Source organism: Anolis sagrei, chromosome 6, assembly GCF_037176765.1.
Source record: "Anolis sagrei isolate rAnoSag1 chromosome 6, rAnoSag1.mat, whole genome shotgun sequence".
NCBI lineage: Eukaryota > Metazoa > Chordata > Lepidosauria > Squamata > Dactyloidae > Anolis > Anolis sagrei.
Window position 1 is genome coordinate 21,167,244 of NC_090026.1, and position 16,445 is coordinate 21,183,688.

At 42.6% G+C, this 16,445-nt stretch overlaps 1 protein-coding gene across 1 annotated transcript in view; it reads right to left on the bottom strand.

The window, feature by feature from the left end:
• Positions 1 to 905: 905 nt before the first annotated feature.
• The window catches only part of BCAT2 (branched chain amino acid transaminase 2), a 29,628-nt gene continuing 14,088 nt past the window's right edge, over positions 906 to 16,445 (bottom strand). The window contains exons 2-11 of the mRNA XM_060780467.2: positions 15,623 to 15,697; positions 15,097 to 15,297; positions 14,287 to 14,397; positions 13,018 to 13,137; positions 11,450 to 11,613; positions 10,532 to 10,674; positions 7,286 to 7,371; positions 4,938 to 5,078; positions 4,763 to 4,837; positions 906 to 1,660 (exon numbers count right to left, since the gene is read on the bottom strand). Of these exons, the coding sequence (XP_060636450.2) occupies positions 1,622 to 1,660; positions 4,763 to 4,837; positions 4,938 to 5,078; positions 7,286 to 7,371; positions 10,532 to 10,674; positions 11,450 to 11,613; positions 13,018 to 13,137; positions 14,287 to 14,397; positions 15,097 to 15,297; positions 15,623 to 15,697 (1,155 nt within the window). The 3' untranslated portion in view covers positions 906 to 1,621. The remainder of the gene's footprint in view (positions 1,661 to 4,762; positions 4,838 to 4,937; positions 5,079 to 7,285; positions 7,372 to 10,531; positions 10,675 to 11,449; positions 11,614 to 13,017; positions 13,138 to 14,286; positions 14,398 to 15,096; positions 15,298 to 15,622; positions 15,698 to 16,445) is intronic.

Consider the following 16,445-nt stretch of genomic DNA (forward strand, 5'->3'; position numbering starts at 1 on the left):
GCCGAGGCTTATTAAATATGGTTTTTCTGTGGGCGAGCAGATGGCGACTACTGGATGGCATATGTTCTGTATCAGAAACTACGCGATCCCTTGTAGCCTGAGGATGATAGTCCTCCAAGAGGACTGAACAGACTGTGCTCTGGCACCACGACATAAAGAGCCATCCTTAAGAAATGGGGCCACAAAGTGGAGTCCACAACATGCGAGTGTGGAGAAGAGCAAACCACACACCACCTATTGCAATGCAGTCTGAGCCCTCGAATGAAAGCCTTCCTTGGGTGGTGGACCGTAGTGTTTGGGGAGGACATTGGCAGCGTTTGAGCTCCATGTTCATGGCACCTGCAATATCAGTGGACCGAGTAGGAGCCCCCAGTGGCACAGTGGGTTAAACCCCTGTGCCGGCAGGACTGAAAACCAACAGGTCGCAGGTTCGAATCCGGGGAGAGGCGGATGAGCTCCCTCTATCAGCTCCAGCTCCTCATGCGGGGACATGAGAGAAGCCTCCCACAAGGATGATAAAAACATCAAAATCATCCGGGTGTCCCCTGGGCAACATCTTTGCAGACGGCCAGTTCTCTCACACCAGAAGCAACTTCTGACACAAAAAAAAAAAAAGCGGACTGAGTGTCTTTGGAGGCTTCTCAGCACTTGGAACTATAGCTTATTTGTGGAGACGTGAGGCTGTCTGTGTAAGTGGGCACCTCTGCCACATACACACATACAAATTTTTCACTTTTATTATGTGTATAGATAGATTACAACTGTACCCTCCATTCGTTTCTGATACGATAAATAAATAAATCATGGACAGCTGGGAGTTGGGAGTCCATGATGTTCTGGAAGACCACATTTAGCCCCTATCCCTGGCCTAAAAAAACCACACACGGAATTGGGTGGCAAGAGGCTTCTGTCAGATGTGGTTTTTAATTTTAAATAATTTCCAACATAAAAAGCCACCTCTGGTGCCAAAGGAGTTTGCATCGAAAACCGGTTCCCGAAACCCAGTATAGATGAAGCATCGCCACCTAAACTAGGTCTGATACAGATGTGGAATATAAAGCAAAAAAAGGCAAGAGTTTTAAATCCAAAAGAATGAACTTTTCCAACCACAGGAAGCAAACGCTACCATAGTAGCACCAATCGTTAAGATACCAAAACCTGACATTTAAAAAAAGTTGATATTTCCAATTTGTTGATTTTTTTTTTGCCTGAATCCAAGCAACTACTTAAAATAAATGTGTGCCTGTGTTTGTATTTTGAACAAAATATACCAGATTGCTGCCTCCACTTTCTCACGCTTCAATATTGCACTCTGAAAGCAGGAAGCAGATGAATTTTGGAACCGAGAGAGGAGAAGAAGAAGGGAAGGAGGCCATTTCAGTCTGGAGAGTCTCTGCCATCACAGAGAGTCCAGCGCAGAGTCCTTCTGATCTTCCCAGTAAGGAGTGTTTGGCAGCCGCAATCCGTAACAGGCAGACCGGGTTCCTCAAAAAAAGCAAATTAGCCAGTCCAAACTCTGGCGGAGTGAAAGGCCGAAATGCCAAAGTTATAGAACTGGATCATAAATACAACTGTCGCAAAAGAGAGGCTGAACCATAGGATGGGAAGCACTTTGGTGACGTCACACCTTCAAGGTCCAGTCACTGGCAACACGTCCATACTAAAGAAAGAAAGAAAAATGCATCCAATTAGCATTGCAAGAAGATTAAGATTGTATTGTCGAATGCTTTCATGGCTGGAATCACTGGGTCGTTGTAGGTTTTTCGGGTTATATGGTCATGTTCTAGAAGCATTCTCTCCTGACGTTTCGCCTGCATCTGTGGCAAGCATCCGAAAAACCTTCAACAACCCAAAGATTAAGATGGTTGAAAAGGGTGGGAAATAGGAATCACAATCTCTGGTCCTTCAGGGAGAGGGAGTAAACTTAGGGGGACAGAACTGCCTTGAAAAGAATGGTGGAGCTCGGGTCGCTGTGAGTTTTCCAGGCTGGATGGCCATGTTCCAGAAGTATTCTTGCCTGACGTTTTGCTCACATCTATGGAAGGCATCCTCAGAGGTTGTGAGGTCTGTTGGAAACTAGGCAAGTGGGGTTTATGTCTGTGGAATGTCCAGGGTGGGAGAAAGAACTCTTATCTACTTGAGGCAAGTGTGAATGTTGCAATTGACCACCTTGATTAGCATTAAATAGCATTGAAGCTTCAAAGCATGGCTACTTCCTGCCTGAGGGGATTGTTTGTTGGGAGGTGTTCGCTGGCACTGATTGTTTCCTGTCTGGAATTCCACTATTGCTTGAGTGTTCCTCTTTACTCACTGTCCTGATTTTAAAGTTTTTTTTAATCCTTTTAACCAGATTTTGTTCATTTTCATGGTTTCCTCCTTATGGTTGAAATTGTCCACATGCTTGTAGATTTCAGTGGCTTCTCTGTGAAATCTGACATGGTGGTTGTGAGAGTGGTCCAGCATTTCCATGTTCTCAAATAATATGCTGTGTCCAGGTTGGTTCATCAGGTGCTCTGCTATGCCTGACTTCTCAGGCTGAATTAGACTGCAGTGCCTTTCATGTTCCTTGATTCTTGTTTGGCTTTGAAGCTACAAGGCTATTAAATACTAATTAAGCTGGCCAATTGCAACATTCACACTTGCTTCAAATAGACAAGAGTTCTTTCTCCCACCCTGGCCATTCCACATATATATAAAATGATCTCACAACCTCTGAGGATGGCTGACATAGTTGTAGATGAAACGTCAGGAGAGAATGCTTCAGGGACATGGCCATACATGCTGGAAAAACTCACAGCAACCCAGTGATTCTGGACAGGAAAGCCTCTGACCACACAAATTGTGGAGAGTGGAGCTTGTTTCCAAGCAGGGGTATGCAAGTGTGGCATTTGCTTAGCTTCACATATTAGCCCAGATAAATTGTTAACTCGAACAAGGTACTTGTATCTGTAAGCCAATAAGTCCAGGGAGAAATAAAAAGGTTGTATGCTCTGTATCATCATTAGACTAGATGAGAACACTCATCTAGTTCAGTATTTCTATTTTTTGCTTAATAAAATATTTATATCCTGCTCTATATCCAAAGATCTCAGATCAGCAGAATGGCTTTTATCACTTGTATAGCCTGGAATTTTGCAATCTAGTACCCAGCAGATGTGCTTGACTTTTGCCCAGAATTTTGTAATCACTTTATAATCCAGAATTTTGCAATCTGGTACCCGGCAGATGCTTTCAGCTAGCTAGGTAGGCAAGCTGGGAAATTCTGGAACTTATAGTTCAACATTTGAGGGCAAAGGACACCAGATCCCATAGATAACTCTAAGGCTGTTGGTGGATGACCTCTGCAGAGAGTTAGACAGGGTGTGTGTGTGTCCTTGTTGGTTCTCTTGGATATCTCAGTGGCTTTTGATACCATCGCCCATGGAATGCTTCTAGGACGGCTCTCCAGAGTGGGCCTTGGGAACATTGCTTTGCAGTGGCTCTGCTCCTTCCTGGAGGATCGCACGCAGTTGGTGAAGCTGGGGGTCACTTGCTCAGACCACTGGCTATTGACCTGTGGGGTCCCGCAAGGTTCCATTCTATCCCCCATTCTTTTTAACATCTACATGAAACTGCTGGGTGAGCTCATCCAGAGTTTTGGAGTTTGTGCCATCTTGGAATTCAGTGGAAAGGAGTAATAGAGTTTATTGACTGGTTGCTGATGACTTGATAAATAAATAAACTAAATTCCAAGGAAGCTCCCTGGATCCTGGACCAGTGCCTGGAAAAGTGATGAGGGCTAACAAGCTGAAGCTTAATCCAGACAAGACAGATGTCCACCTGGTCATTCACGAGGCTGATCGAGGTATTCGGGGGAAACCTGTACTTGTCGGGGTTGCACTCCCCTTGACGACACAGGTCCGCAGTCTGGGGGTCCTCCTGGACTCATCGTTGACGCTTGATGTTCAGGTGTCAGCCGGGAGGGCCTTTGTACAGTTAAAGCCTATGCACTAGCTGTGGCCGTACCTCAAGAAGCCCAACTTGGCCATGGTGGCCCATGCCTTGCTTACATTCAGATTAGGTTACTGCAATGCACGCTACGTGGGGCTGCCTTTGAAGACGGCCCAGAAACTACAACTGATACAAAGGCTGGAAGCCAGGCTTCTAACTGGAGCTAATTATAGGGAGAGCATGACACCCCTATTAAAGCAGCTCCACTGGTTGCCAATAAGTTTCCAGTCCCAATTCAAGCTGCAAGTTATGACCTACAAAGCCCTAAACAGTTCGGTGTTCTGATTTATCAGGTTCTAAGATCCAATCTGATAAACTTTATTTGGACACCTATTGCAAATTACTCTGCATCTGCAAAGCTATTCTGCCCTCTTGTGGTCCAAAGTAGGAATGACTGATAGATCAGATATCCAAATTCCAGAAAAGTAAAGGGTTAGAATTAGGATTAAGTCTAGTCATGTCCAACTCTGGGGGGTGGTACTCACCTCCATTTCTAAGTCAAAGAGCCAATGTTGTCCATAGACACCTTCAAGATCATGTGGTCAGCATGACTGCATGGAGCACCGTTACGTTCCCGCAGAACTCACATTTGCATGTTTTCGAACTGCTAGGTTGGCAGAAGCTGGGGCTAACAGTGGGAGCTCACCCTGATCCCCAGATTTGAACCAACAATCTTTCGGTCAGAAAGTTCAGCAGCTCAGTGGTTTAACCCGCTGCGTCATCAATAGTTGTCTTCAAATTTAAACCTCTTTCTTTGCCCTATTTCATTTACCTGAATGTCTGTCAACTCTTTCAGAAACCGTTTTGCAATCTCGGGTCCGTTTTCCATCGTGGGAATGTGGTAATTCTGGAGTAAGACAGAACAAATTCCACAATGAAGCACAAGGGGAAATATATTTGGGGTATGCCCCTGAAAGGCCACCATTGGGGGTATAACAGGCTCTCACCTTGCCCTGGTAGAGGATTCGGTTCACAGGACAAACCACACATGCGGTGCCAGAGCCAAACATTTCCTTCACCCTGTTTTCTTCCAGACCTTTGATCAAGTCGCCCATTGTGATAATCCGCTCAGAAACTTTGAATTCCCCCTGGGTGGAAAGATAATCAAGAATCCATTTAAATTTTATTAGTACTCACTGTAAAAAACAAACAAACATATAACTAATGAAACATATTGGTCAATTATAGGGTCATAGGGTTGGTGTAGGTTTTTCCGGGCTATATGGCCATGTTCTAGAGGCATTCTCTTCTGACATTTCGCCTGCAAGCATCCTCAGAGGTAGTGAGGTCTGTTGGAACTAGGAAAAAGGGTTTATATGTCTGTGGAATGACCAGGGTGGACTCTTGCCTGTTGGAGCTGGGTGTGAATGTTTCAACTGACCACCTTGATTATCATTTGATGGCCTGGCAGTGCCTGGGGAAATCTTTTGTTGAAAGGTGATTAGATGTCCTTGTTTGTTTCCTCTGTTGTTTTGCTGTTGTAATTTTTGAGTTCTTTAATACTGGTATTAATATAGGGTCATAGTTCAGGTGATACTGGGGTTAAACCTGGGACCCAGCATCTCATTATATAGTTGAAAGAGACCCAACCTAAAAACCTGCAAGGCTCTGTCAGCCAGTGGAGATAATACTGGTTTCACTAGTTTTAAGGCAGCTTGTGATTGTTGTTTTAGCCTGCCACTTTTGGATTCTCGCTTGCTGAGGTGTTCCTGCAAGTATCTTTGTAGATCTTAGAAAGCTATTCCTTAATTTAAGGCATTAGCTTGCTGGCTGGTATCCGAACAGAGGAGGAGCCGAAGATGTCAATGCCTTGGTCCTTTCATTACAGGCCACTACTTCCCGGCGGATGGATGTCAGGTGGTGCAATACTAATTTCTCCAGTGGTGTAGAGTGTAGACATCCTGTGATAATGTTGCATGTCTCATTAAGAGCCACATCCACTATTTCAGCATGGTGAGATGTGTTCCAGACTTGGCATGCATGCGCAGCAGTAGAGTAGCAAAGTGCAAGGACAGGTGTCTTCACTGTGTCTGGTTGTGATCCCCAGGTTGTGCCAGTCAGCTTTCATATGATATTATTTCTAGCACCCACTTTTTGCTTGATATTCAAGCAGTGCTTCGTATAAGTCAGAGCACAGTCCAGGGTAACTCCCAGTTATTTGGGTGTGCTGTGATGCTCCAATGGGATTCTTTCCCAAGTAACCCTCAGAGCTTGAGATGCTTGTGTGTTCTTAAGATGAAAAGCACACGAACATGCCTCCCCACAGGATGGTAACACATCTGGGGGGGGGGGGGGTGTCTCGTGGGAAATGTCTTTGTAGATGGCCGATTCTCTCACACCGGAAGTGACTTGCAGTATTTAACACTTTGGAATCCCATCAGAATAAGCAATACTGGTCTTTTGTTTAATTTATTATTCTTACATGCCTGAAAAGCCACTTATGACTTATGACAAACTCTATCACAGGGTTTTCTTTGCAAGATTATTGTTCAGAAGTGTTTGTGTCTTTGTCCTCCTTAGAGACTATATCTGTGTGTGTGTGTGAATCATATATATCAATCTATATCTATGGCTGGATGGCTCTTTGACAGGAAGGCTTTGACTACATTTTCTTGCCCTGGTGAAGGGAGATGGACTAGATGGCCTTAAGTATTTTCTGTTGGTCATGGGGGTTCTGTGTGGGAAGTTTGCCCCAATTCTGTCGGTGGGGTTCAGAATGCTCTTTGATTGTAGGTGAACTATAAATCCCAGCAACTACAACTCCCAAATTTCAAGGTCTATTTCCCCAAACTCCATTTGTGTGTGTATTTGGGCAAATGGAATATTCGTACCAAGTTTGGTCCAGATCCATCATTGTTTGAGTCCAAAGTGCTCTTTGGATGTTGGTGAACTACAACTCCCAAACTCAAGGTAAATGCCCACAAAACCCTTCTAGTGTTTTCTGTTGGTCATGGTAGTTCTGTGTCCCAAGACTGGTTCAATTCCATCATTGGTGGAGCTCAGAATGCTCTTTGATTGTGGGTGTACTATAAATCCCAGCAACTACAACTCCCAAATTACAAAATCAATCTTTTGAATGAAGGACATACATTGGGTTGTTAGGTGTATTGTGGCCAAATTTGGCAGCAATTTGCCCTGTGGTTTTTGAGTTATGTTAATCCCACGCACGAACATTACATTTTTATTTATATAGATGATTTACATAGAAAACAAAGTTTTCTTTTCCAAATTCCCCACCTGTCCTTAAACACCCATTTCATTGTCATCTCAAGCTTCTGGTCCTCTTGACACTCACCCATTTCTGTGCCAGATCTAGGAGGCTTCGTCGGATCACACCAGGCAAAATGATTCCATTTAGTGGAGGGGTGACTAGCTCCAGATCTGGAAGGAAAAAGTTATGTTACATGTAGAAATGGCTGGTGTTACATGGCAAGAGTACCAAATATGTTGATCTATTAGTCAGGCAATGGTCCGGTCCTACCCGCACCTAAAAACTTCAGCTTTCATTTTCTTATATATATATTTAAAAAAACCTCATTTTATAACACATAAACCAACACAGGCACAAATATGTGTTGAGGCACCAACACATATTTTGGTGCCTCAAATGTTAGTCCAGTTCTGGAGTATATTTGATCTGCTGTTTACAAAAATTGCGTTTTTTTTATTGATATATAGAACATATGTAAGCAATAACACTTGTGTAACTACGGGCTTTTAAAAATGAAAAATCCCTATTGTTTACATAGCATAGCAAAGAGAAAGAGTTTGTAGGTCTCTGGGTGTGCTAAATTTCAGCTCCAATGTATTGAATAGGTTGGTCAAGACTGACAGGTATGGCTGAAAGCGAGGAGGAGCAGAGGAGCCTTCTAACCAAGGTGAAAGAAGAAAGTGCAAAAGCTGGGTTGATGCTAAACATCAAAAACCAAGATTATGGCAACCGGACTGCTTGATAACTGGTAAATAGAGGGAGAAAACGTGAAGGCAATGACAGACTCTGTATTTCTAGGAGCGAAAATTACTGCAGACGCACACTTCAGCAAGGAAATCAGAAGACGTTTTCTTCTTGGGAGGAGAGAAATGACCAATCTCAATAAAACAGTAAAGAGTAGAGACAACACGCTGGCAACAAAGATCCACATAGTTAAAGCAATGGTATTCCCTGTTGTAATCTATGGATGTGAGATTTAGACCATAAGGAAGGCTGAGCGAAGGAAGATAGACGCTTTTGAACTGTGGTGTTGGAGGAAAATTCTGAGAGTGCCTTGGACCGTGAGAAGGTCCAACCAGTCCATACTTCAGGAAATAAAGCCCAACTGCTCACTGGAGGGAAGGCTATTACAGGCAAAGATGAAGTACTTGTTCCTGCTTCTTGGCAGGGGGTTGGACTGGATGGCCCATGAGGTCTCTTCCAACTCTTAGATTCTATGATTCTACTTTGGGCACATAATGAGAAGACAGGAAAGCTTGGCGAAAACAATAATGCTGGGGAAAATGGAAGGAAAAAAGAAGAGGGGCCAACCAAGGGCAAGGTAGATGAATGGTGTCCTTGAAGTGACTGGCTTGACTTTGAAGGAGCTGGGGGTGGTGATGGCAGACAGGGAGCTCTGGTCCATGAGGTCACAAAGAGTTGGAAGCGACTGAATGAATAAACAACAACAGTCATCCAGAAAGCTACAATCCCCTACCCCATCTCTACCAAATTAATTCAAAATTAGATGTCATGCTTGTTGGAGCATGTAAGGAATCAGTGAGTGTGTGTGTGTCAACTGTAAAATAAGATGCATGAAGCTGATTGGTCGGGCTATGCCCGGGGAGCTAGCTGAGCCTGGGACTTTTGGATACTGTTACATTTTTGTTCAGGCTTCAGTTATGCAGGTACTTGGAGCAGTAGAGAGAGCAGTAGAGAGAGCGAAGGAAGCAGAGAGAGAGAAAGCGGATTTTTAGTGTAGTTTTGTAATTGTTGTGTGGTTTATATGTTGTAGCAATTGCCTCTGTAAATTGTCTTTTATATGTGTGTACACCGCCATGAGTCGCCCTAAAGGGCTGAGAATGGCGGTTAATAAATGCATCAAATAAATAAATAAATAAATAAATAAGACAGAGTTTGGAAGGTGCTCTTGCTTCATGAACCACTGAAGAAGTTTATCTACATAGACAAAGAAAGACTATTTTGAATCTCTCATACAAAGACATTATGTGAGTTGATGAGCCCCCGGTGGCACAGTGGGTTAAACCCCTGTGCTGACAGGACTGAAGACCGACAGGTCGCAGGTTCGAATCTGGGGAGAGGCGGATGAGCTCCCTCTATCAGCTCCAGCTCCTCATGCAGGGGACATGACAGAAGCCTCCCACAAGGATGATAAAAACATCAAATCATCCAGGCGTCCCCTGGGCAACGTCCTTGCAGACAGCCAATTCTCTCACACCTGAAGCGACTTACAGTTTCTCAAGTCGCTCCTGGCACGACAAAAAAAAAGTGAGTTGATACAACTGATCACATTGAACATATGTTGTTCTGAACTTTGAATAGTAAACTACTTGTTATTCATTGTTCACCTGTGTGGCATATTTTCTTTCTCTAGCAAGGCAGTGTGTAGGCTGATCAGGCATGAACTATATGTGGTTTATTTTACATTACACCACAATATTGGGCTAAGAGATCATTTGTACATTTTAAAAAATTAAGAGAACACACCTTTTGAAATGTATTTCAAATGTTTTCAAAAGGTTTTGATGAAAAGAGTACATGTATATAGGAACAAGGGCTATCACCCCAACTAAAGGAATCTTTGCTAACTGGTTATATTAGGTTTAGTTGGATTTAATCTGTGTACATTATTTTAAATAAATACTTATTCATAAAATATTCTATTTAAATAAAGCAAGAATTGATCAGCAGAGACTTGCATACTAGAAGAAAGGCTTTCTTTACATTTGCTACTTTTATTATTTTCATAATATATATTAATTACATATTTAATATAAATATACGCAGTAGTTAAACCGCTGAGCTGCTGAACTTGCTGACCAAAAGGTTGGTGGTTTGAATCCGGGGAGCGGGGTGAGCTCCTACTGTTAGGCCCAGCTTCTGCCAACCTAGCAGTTCAAAAACATGCACATTATGCAGTCATTCGGGCACATGACCTTGGAGGTGTCTATGGACAATGCCGGCTCTTTGACTCAGAAATGGAGATGAGTACCACTCTCCAGAGTCAGAAACGAGTAGACTTAATGTCAGGGGAAACTTTTACTTTACCTTTATATTAAATATATATTTGAATTATTTATAAATCTGCTGGTCAGTTCAATAAACAGAAATTTTCATTGATCAAATACACATTAATCAATGAATTGACTAAGCATCTAAGCTAAAGCATGGGAATCTTTTATCCTTCTAGAGATGGTTACACTGCAGGTTCAATAATCTTTTATTACCAGCCAGGCTGACTAGGGCTTTTGGAAATTGGAAGTCCAAAACATCTGGAAGGTCACAAGTACTTCCTGCAGCTGAAAGACCTCCTGACAAGAAGTTCCTCACCTCCTTGCTGGTTCTTCCAAAACACGAAGATGTTCATAGTCCCAACTTCAGTGATCTGATGGTCATCCCCATAGAGCCACAATACCTGCTGGCAACCCTCTTTGGAAGCCTCGTTTTGTACATAAATAGTGGGGCCATAATTGCTAAAGGGAAGACAGAAACAAGTTGGTACCTGAATCAAACAAATACAAATATCTGGATAGCAATGGGAGTCCCATCAACTCTAGACTACAAGGGTGGAACGCAACTGAGACCCATGCATGTGCATTTATGGTACAATATGGATCTTGTGTTCAGAAAGTCCCAAGTTCAAACCACACCATGGGAAATTTAAACCTTTGCGTATTAAACTCTTGGGGAATGTCACCATCAGCCCTAGGATACAAGCAGTCTCTGAGTTACTAAGAACTGACTTGCAAATGGATCATAGTTAAGAACAAGGATGATACAACAAGGAAGGGAAATTCACTCCTAAAAGTGTTATCATGGGGAAAAGGCGTCTCGACTGAAACTTTATCACTAATCCTTTCCCTCTAAAAAGCCTTTTTTTCCAAAATTCAATTCCCACAGGGACAGAAAAATGAGGTGAAATCTTCTAAACAGAGGCACAGACAGCAAAACAAACACCACAGGTGTGTTAACCCTTCCCTATGCTATTCAAAGGCACGCGTGCGCGTGCGCACACACACACACATATATATACATACTTTAAAAATGTACCTGTTCCGACTTACATACAAATTCAACTTAAGAACAAACCTATAGAATCTATTTTGTTCGTAACTTAGGGACTGCATGTACCCACTCTCCTGAAATTATGGAGGTCGAGATGCAAAACATCAGAAAGGTATCACATTGTGTGTATCTGCAGTAAACAATGTCAACAACCAGCTGTTAAAAAACAGAAGCCCTACTTACCCGCCCAGTTTGCTGTCACCAACGCCACCAACCCAGGCACGGACAAAGCGGGGATCGGCCAGGAGAGAAACAGGGTTGAAGGAGCCAGTGGCGAAATAAGGGCCTACGGGACCCAGGATCACATACAGTAAGGCATGGTTGGATGTGGTGACCCCCAAGGAAGGCTGTGCAGAGAGAAGGGCAAGAGAAAATGTTGGCAGGCAAGGAAATCCAGAATCTACAGCAATGCAATTTGAGGAGGGACAAGGAACAGGGCTCTGGAAGCACAAACCAGAGTTGGAGTGGAGCTCTGGGTCTGTGGCTTCCTTTCATTAAAAAGGACATTATTCAAGACTTAGTTAGCAGGGGAACTAAGCAGATATACTGGTAAGTGTTGGAATTCAACCCCACACTGCCCAAGTCTCAAGTCCTCAATGAGGAACAGTTTAGTTAACTTAGAATAGGCTGAGGGTTTTCCATTCCCCTATGTCTCCTGTATGACAGTTGGGAATGTATCTACAGTAGAGTCTCGCTTATCCAACATAAACGGGCCAGGAGAACATTGGATAAGCGAAAATGTTGGATAATAAGGAGGGATTAAGGAAAAGCCTTTTAAATGTCAAATTACGTTATGATTTTACAAATTAAACAAAAACATCATGTTTTACAACAAACCAACAGAAAAAGCAGTTTAATACACAGTAACGTTATGTAGTAATTACTGTATTTACGAATTTAGCACCAAAACATCGCAATGTATTGAAACAACTGTGGATCAGGGCGGGAAACAGACTGTGTTGGATAATACAGAATGTTGGATGAGCAAAGGTTGAATAAGTGAAACTCTACTGTATTTCTTTTCTCCTCTCTGTTTCTGCTCTCATTCTGATTGGTTGTGTAGAATGAATACTTTTCTACTGCAAGCCTTTACTTTGACTTCTGTTTCTTACATCTGAGTATATGCTGTGTGCTTTGAGATCTCTCTCTGCGTGTGTGTCAGAAGAAATGCAGTGATTGCTGTTTCTTCCCTCTCTTTGACACCTTAGAAGAGATGGGTGTTAGAGTAGCTCAGACCCAGTTCTTGATTATGAAGAAATGTAGTTCGTTCTTTATTATTGTAAATAAACCTTTTTGTGATTTTTAAGATTGGACTCTGCATCTTTGCCTGTCTAAGTTCTTAATTCTTTGCAGTCACATCACACAGCACGTCACGCTCTGCTCGCTATTAAGCTGATGCTCAACTTTTGCATCCTGTTTGTTTTTGGATGCTTTGCTACATTTTAGTTTTTCCTAACAGTGAGGACTGTCAGAAACTGGAGAAAGAAGGAGTTCAGGGCACAGAATGCATAAAGGGTCCCCATATCCAAGAAGGATGGGTGGGGAGGGGGGGGGAGTCCCAAATTCCCACCTGTACATGTAGGAGGCAATTTTTCCATATTTTAGGGACAATAGAGATTATCCAGAAATTTGATTCCAGGTCACTTCCTGTTGAAATAAAACCCTATTTTGGACCCAAATGGGCTTGGAGAAAGCCAAAAATATGGTGAAATTGCCCCTTATACCCACTTGTTTGGAAAGTAAATACTCACCTCGGTACCAATGAAGGTGGGCCGGATGTAGAGGCTGGTGCTGTCACGGTCAGGGACCCAGTCTCTGTCCAAGTGGATTAACTGCCGAATACATTCAAGGAGCTCGGACTTGTCAAAGGACTAAATGGGGAAGGGAGACAAAGAATTGAAGAGAGAGGGGGGCAGAAGACAGTTCCACTTTGTCTCCTGTGCTATTCTAATAATATAATGTAATATAATGTAATATAATATATAGTATGTACATATAATATTTATAATGCAATATAATATTATTAATAATAACATAATATTATAATTATATATTTATATTACATGTAATATTACTAATAATATTACAATACAATGGTATAGTACAATATAGTAATATTTAATACTGATATTGTACTATGCTAATAATATAATATATTGTATGTGTATTATGCTAATAATATAATATATTGTATGTATATATGTATATGTGTGTGTGTGTGTGTGTGTGTGTGTGTTTGTGTCTCTGTGTGTGTCTGTGTATAGTAAGCCGCTCTGAGTCCCCTTCGGGGTGAGAAGGGCGGCATATAAATTTGGTAAATAAATAAATGCAATGATGTCCCCATTCCTTCCCAGTCACCAAAGGATTTGCTTCTACTATCTGTAATTTACAACTGCCTTACACCAGCTCATGTTGATTTGACCATCCAAAACAACATTGTCTGTTCTGACAAATCACATCAACCCCTTCCCCTCCCCATAAGATCCTGGAAAGCTGCACCCTCCACTGCAAAAACAAATATCCCCAAATATTGTTTGTGGCACCTTTGAACAATCATTCATTGCAACTCACAGAATTCTCCTGCTATTTGACTAAGGATCCTGCAAGTTGTAGTCCCCAAAGTCTGGTGCGGACAGATGATGGGAGTGACATTTGGAGAGGTACACATCCCTTAGCCCAATAGTAACTCCTCAGGAATACTAATGCAGGGCAGGGCATAAAGATCTCCCATATTCTGAAGGAGCACTCTGTGGACTGTAGTGGAGACAGAGAGATGGATAGGTCTAATTCGGTAGGTTAGGCTCTACTGTTTCAGTACTCATCTTGAGTTGGACTAGTGACCATCAAGGCTTTGAAACATATCTGTACCAGATTGCCATGGTACTGTGTAGATCAAGTTGGAGTTTGAGGAGAATTCTACATGTTGATTTAAAACTGCATACTTACAAAATTATTTGAGGAAAGTAAGTTGTACCTGATGCTAGTTTTGGGGTGAGAGGGGATTTCACAGATGTACTCACAGGCAAACAAGAACGAAGAGCAGAACGTAACATGCGATCCATGTTCATCATAGGACGGAAAAGGCGGACACACTTATCTTGGCCCCGGAAAGCCTTCATCCCCTCAAAGAGCTAGATGGTGGAGGTAGGGAAAATTCATAAAGAAGAAGAAAACCTGTTTATATATGGAATATGATGCAGAGTAAGAGAACTGCATAAGGAGATAGCTCCTGCCAACCTAGCAGTTCAAAAGCATGCAATGCGAGATTAATAGGTACCGTCTCTGTGGGAAAGTAAAAGGGCGCCCCATGCAGACATGCCAGCAAAAAAGATCGGAGATGTCTATGGACAGCAGGCTCCTTTGGCATTGAAAATGACAAGAGCACCTCCCCATGGCTGGAAGTTAAGCATCACCACTAGATGCTGGGGATGGAAAAAGGGGAAGACCTTTACCTTATTTGTGTACTGTACGTTGTTGGTGGTGTAAAAAAGCATTGAATGCTTGCCTTATATATGTTCTGTAATCCACTCTAAGTCCCTCCAGGGAGATAAAGTGGAATATAAATAAAGTGTATTATTATTATTATTATTATTATTATTATTATTAAAAAGATACCAATAATAAACATTAAAAGTGGTTTTAAAGTGGAATTAAAATATAAAATTAAAAGACAGGAAAAGTTTACGGGTGCCAATTCCTTTCAGAATAAATAAGATTTCACTTTCTGGTGGAAGGAAAGAGGCATCCATGGGAGAAGTCACTCATGCAGATTCCCACTGGCAATGTGAACAGGTTACGAAGATGGCGATCCTTCCCAGAAAGGAAGTTACCTGGACTGAGTAGTGCAAGCCGGACAAAGCTGGGTGGAGAGACAAATTCTGAAAAGGCTTGATGTGTGGTTTCCCCCAACCTTTCTCTTTGCTCCATTCCACGGTGAGCATGTGGTCAGTGAATGCTTTGCCAAAGACCAGTTTGGCAGGGTCTGGTTTGGGCTTTGGGTCCTTGGTCAATTCAGTCTGGAGGTCAGAAGCCTAGAAAAGAACCAATGGCCATTAAACTCTATTGTCCATGAGGAAAAGAAACCTGCTACAACCACAACTCCAAGGATGGTACCAACACAGAGAAACTATACTTCAACCACCTCCCCAAGCACCAAATGGACCCCCACATTCTGTAGCTCTCAGGGCCCTTCTGCACAGCCATATAACCCAGAATATCAAGACAGAAAATCCCACAATATCTGCTTTGAACTGGGTTATCTGAGTCCACACTACCATATATTCCAGTTCAAAGCAGAAAATGTGGGATTTTAATTCAGCTGTGTGGAAGGGGCCTCAGTCTCTTAGATTTTCTCACCTTGAATGTGGTGCTTAAAAACCTCTGAGGACCAAGAAGTGGAGCTAGAGCATTGCAGGCCCTTCCTCTCAAAACCTAGAAAGAAACAAGAAAGAGGATTAAATGTGAGCAGGAAGGAACCCTTTTTCTAATAGGAGTCACTAATAAGACTTTGTGGTTGAGCAAGTAAATAGAGATTTGTGGATAATAGGACCTGACCAATTGAAGTGCTTCTGGTGTTGTTATGAGAAGGTCCTCCATTGTGCATGTGGAAGGGCTCAGAATGCATTGTAATAGATGGTCAGTGGTTTGCTCTTCTCCACCAAAAGTGACCAAAAGGAACTGGATGGGAGTTGCAGTGTGATGCAAGATGGAGAAACAAAAGGGAGTTAGTAAAAGTAAAGGTTTCCCCTGACGTTAAGTCCAGTCGTGTCCGACTCTGGGGGTTGGTGCTCATCTCCATTTCTAAACCAAAGAGCCGGTGTTGTCTGTAGACACCTCCAAGGTCATGTGGCTGGCATGACTGCATGAAGCACTGTTACCTTCCTGCTGGAGCAGTACCTATTGATCTGCTCACATTTGCATGTTTTCAAACTGCTAGGTTGGCAGAAGCTGGGACTAACAGCAGGAACTCACACTGCTCCCCAGATTTGAACCTGTGACCCTTCAGTAAGCAAGTTCAGCAGCTCAGTGATTTAACTTCCCTGTGCCACCGGGGCTCCAAAAGGGAGTTGCATTGATTTAATAAAAATAATAGAAAATAAATATCTTCATGCCCTTTATGTTGGTGGTCCCATATACCTTTGGCCTCCGTTCTATCCATCAGCAGTGGAGGACCATTGAC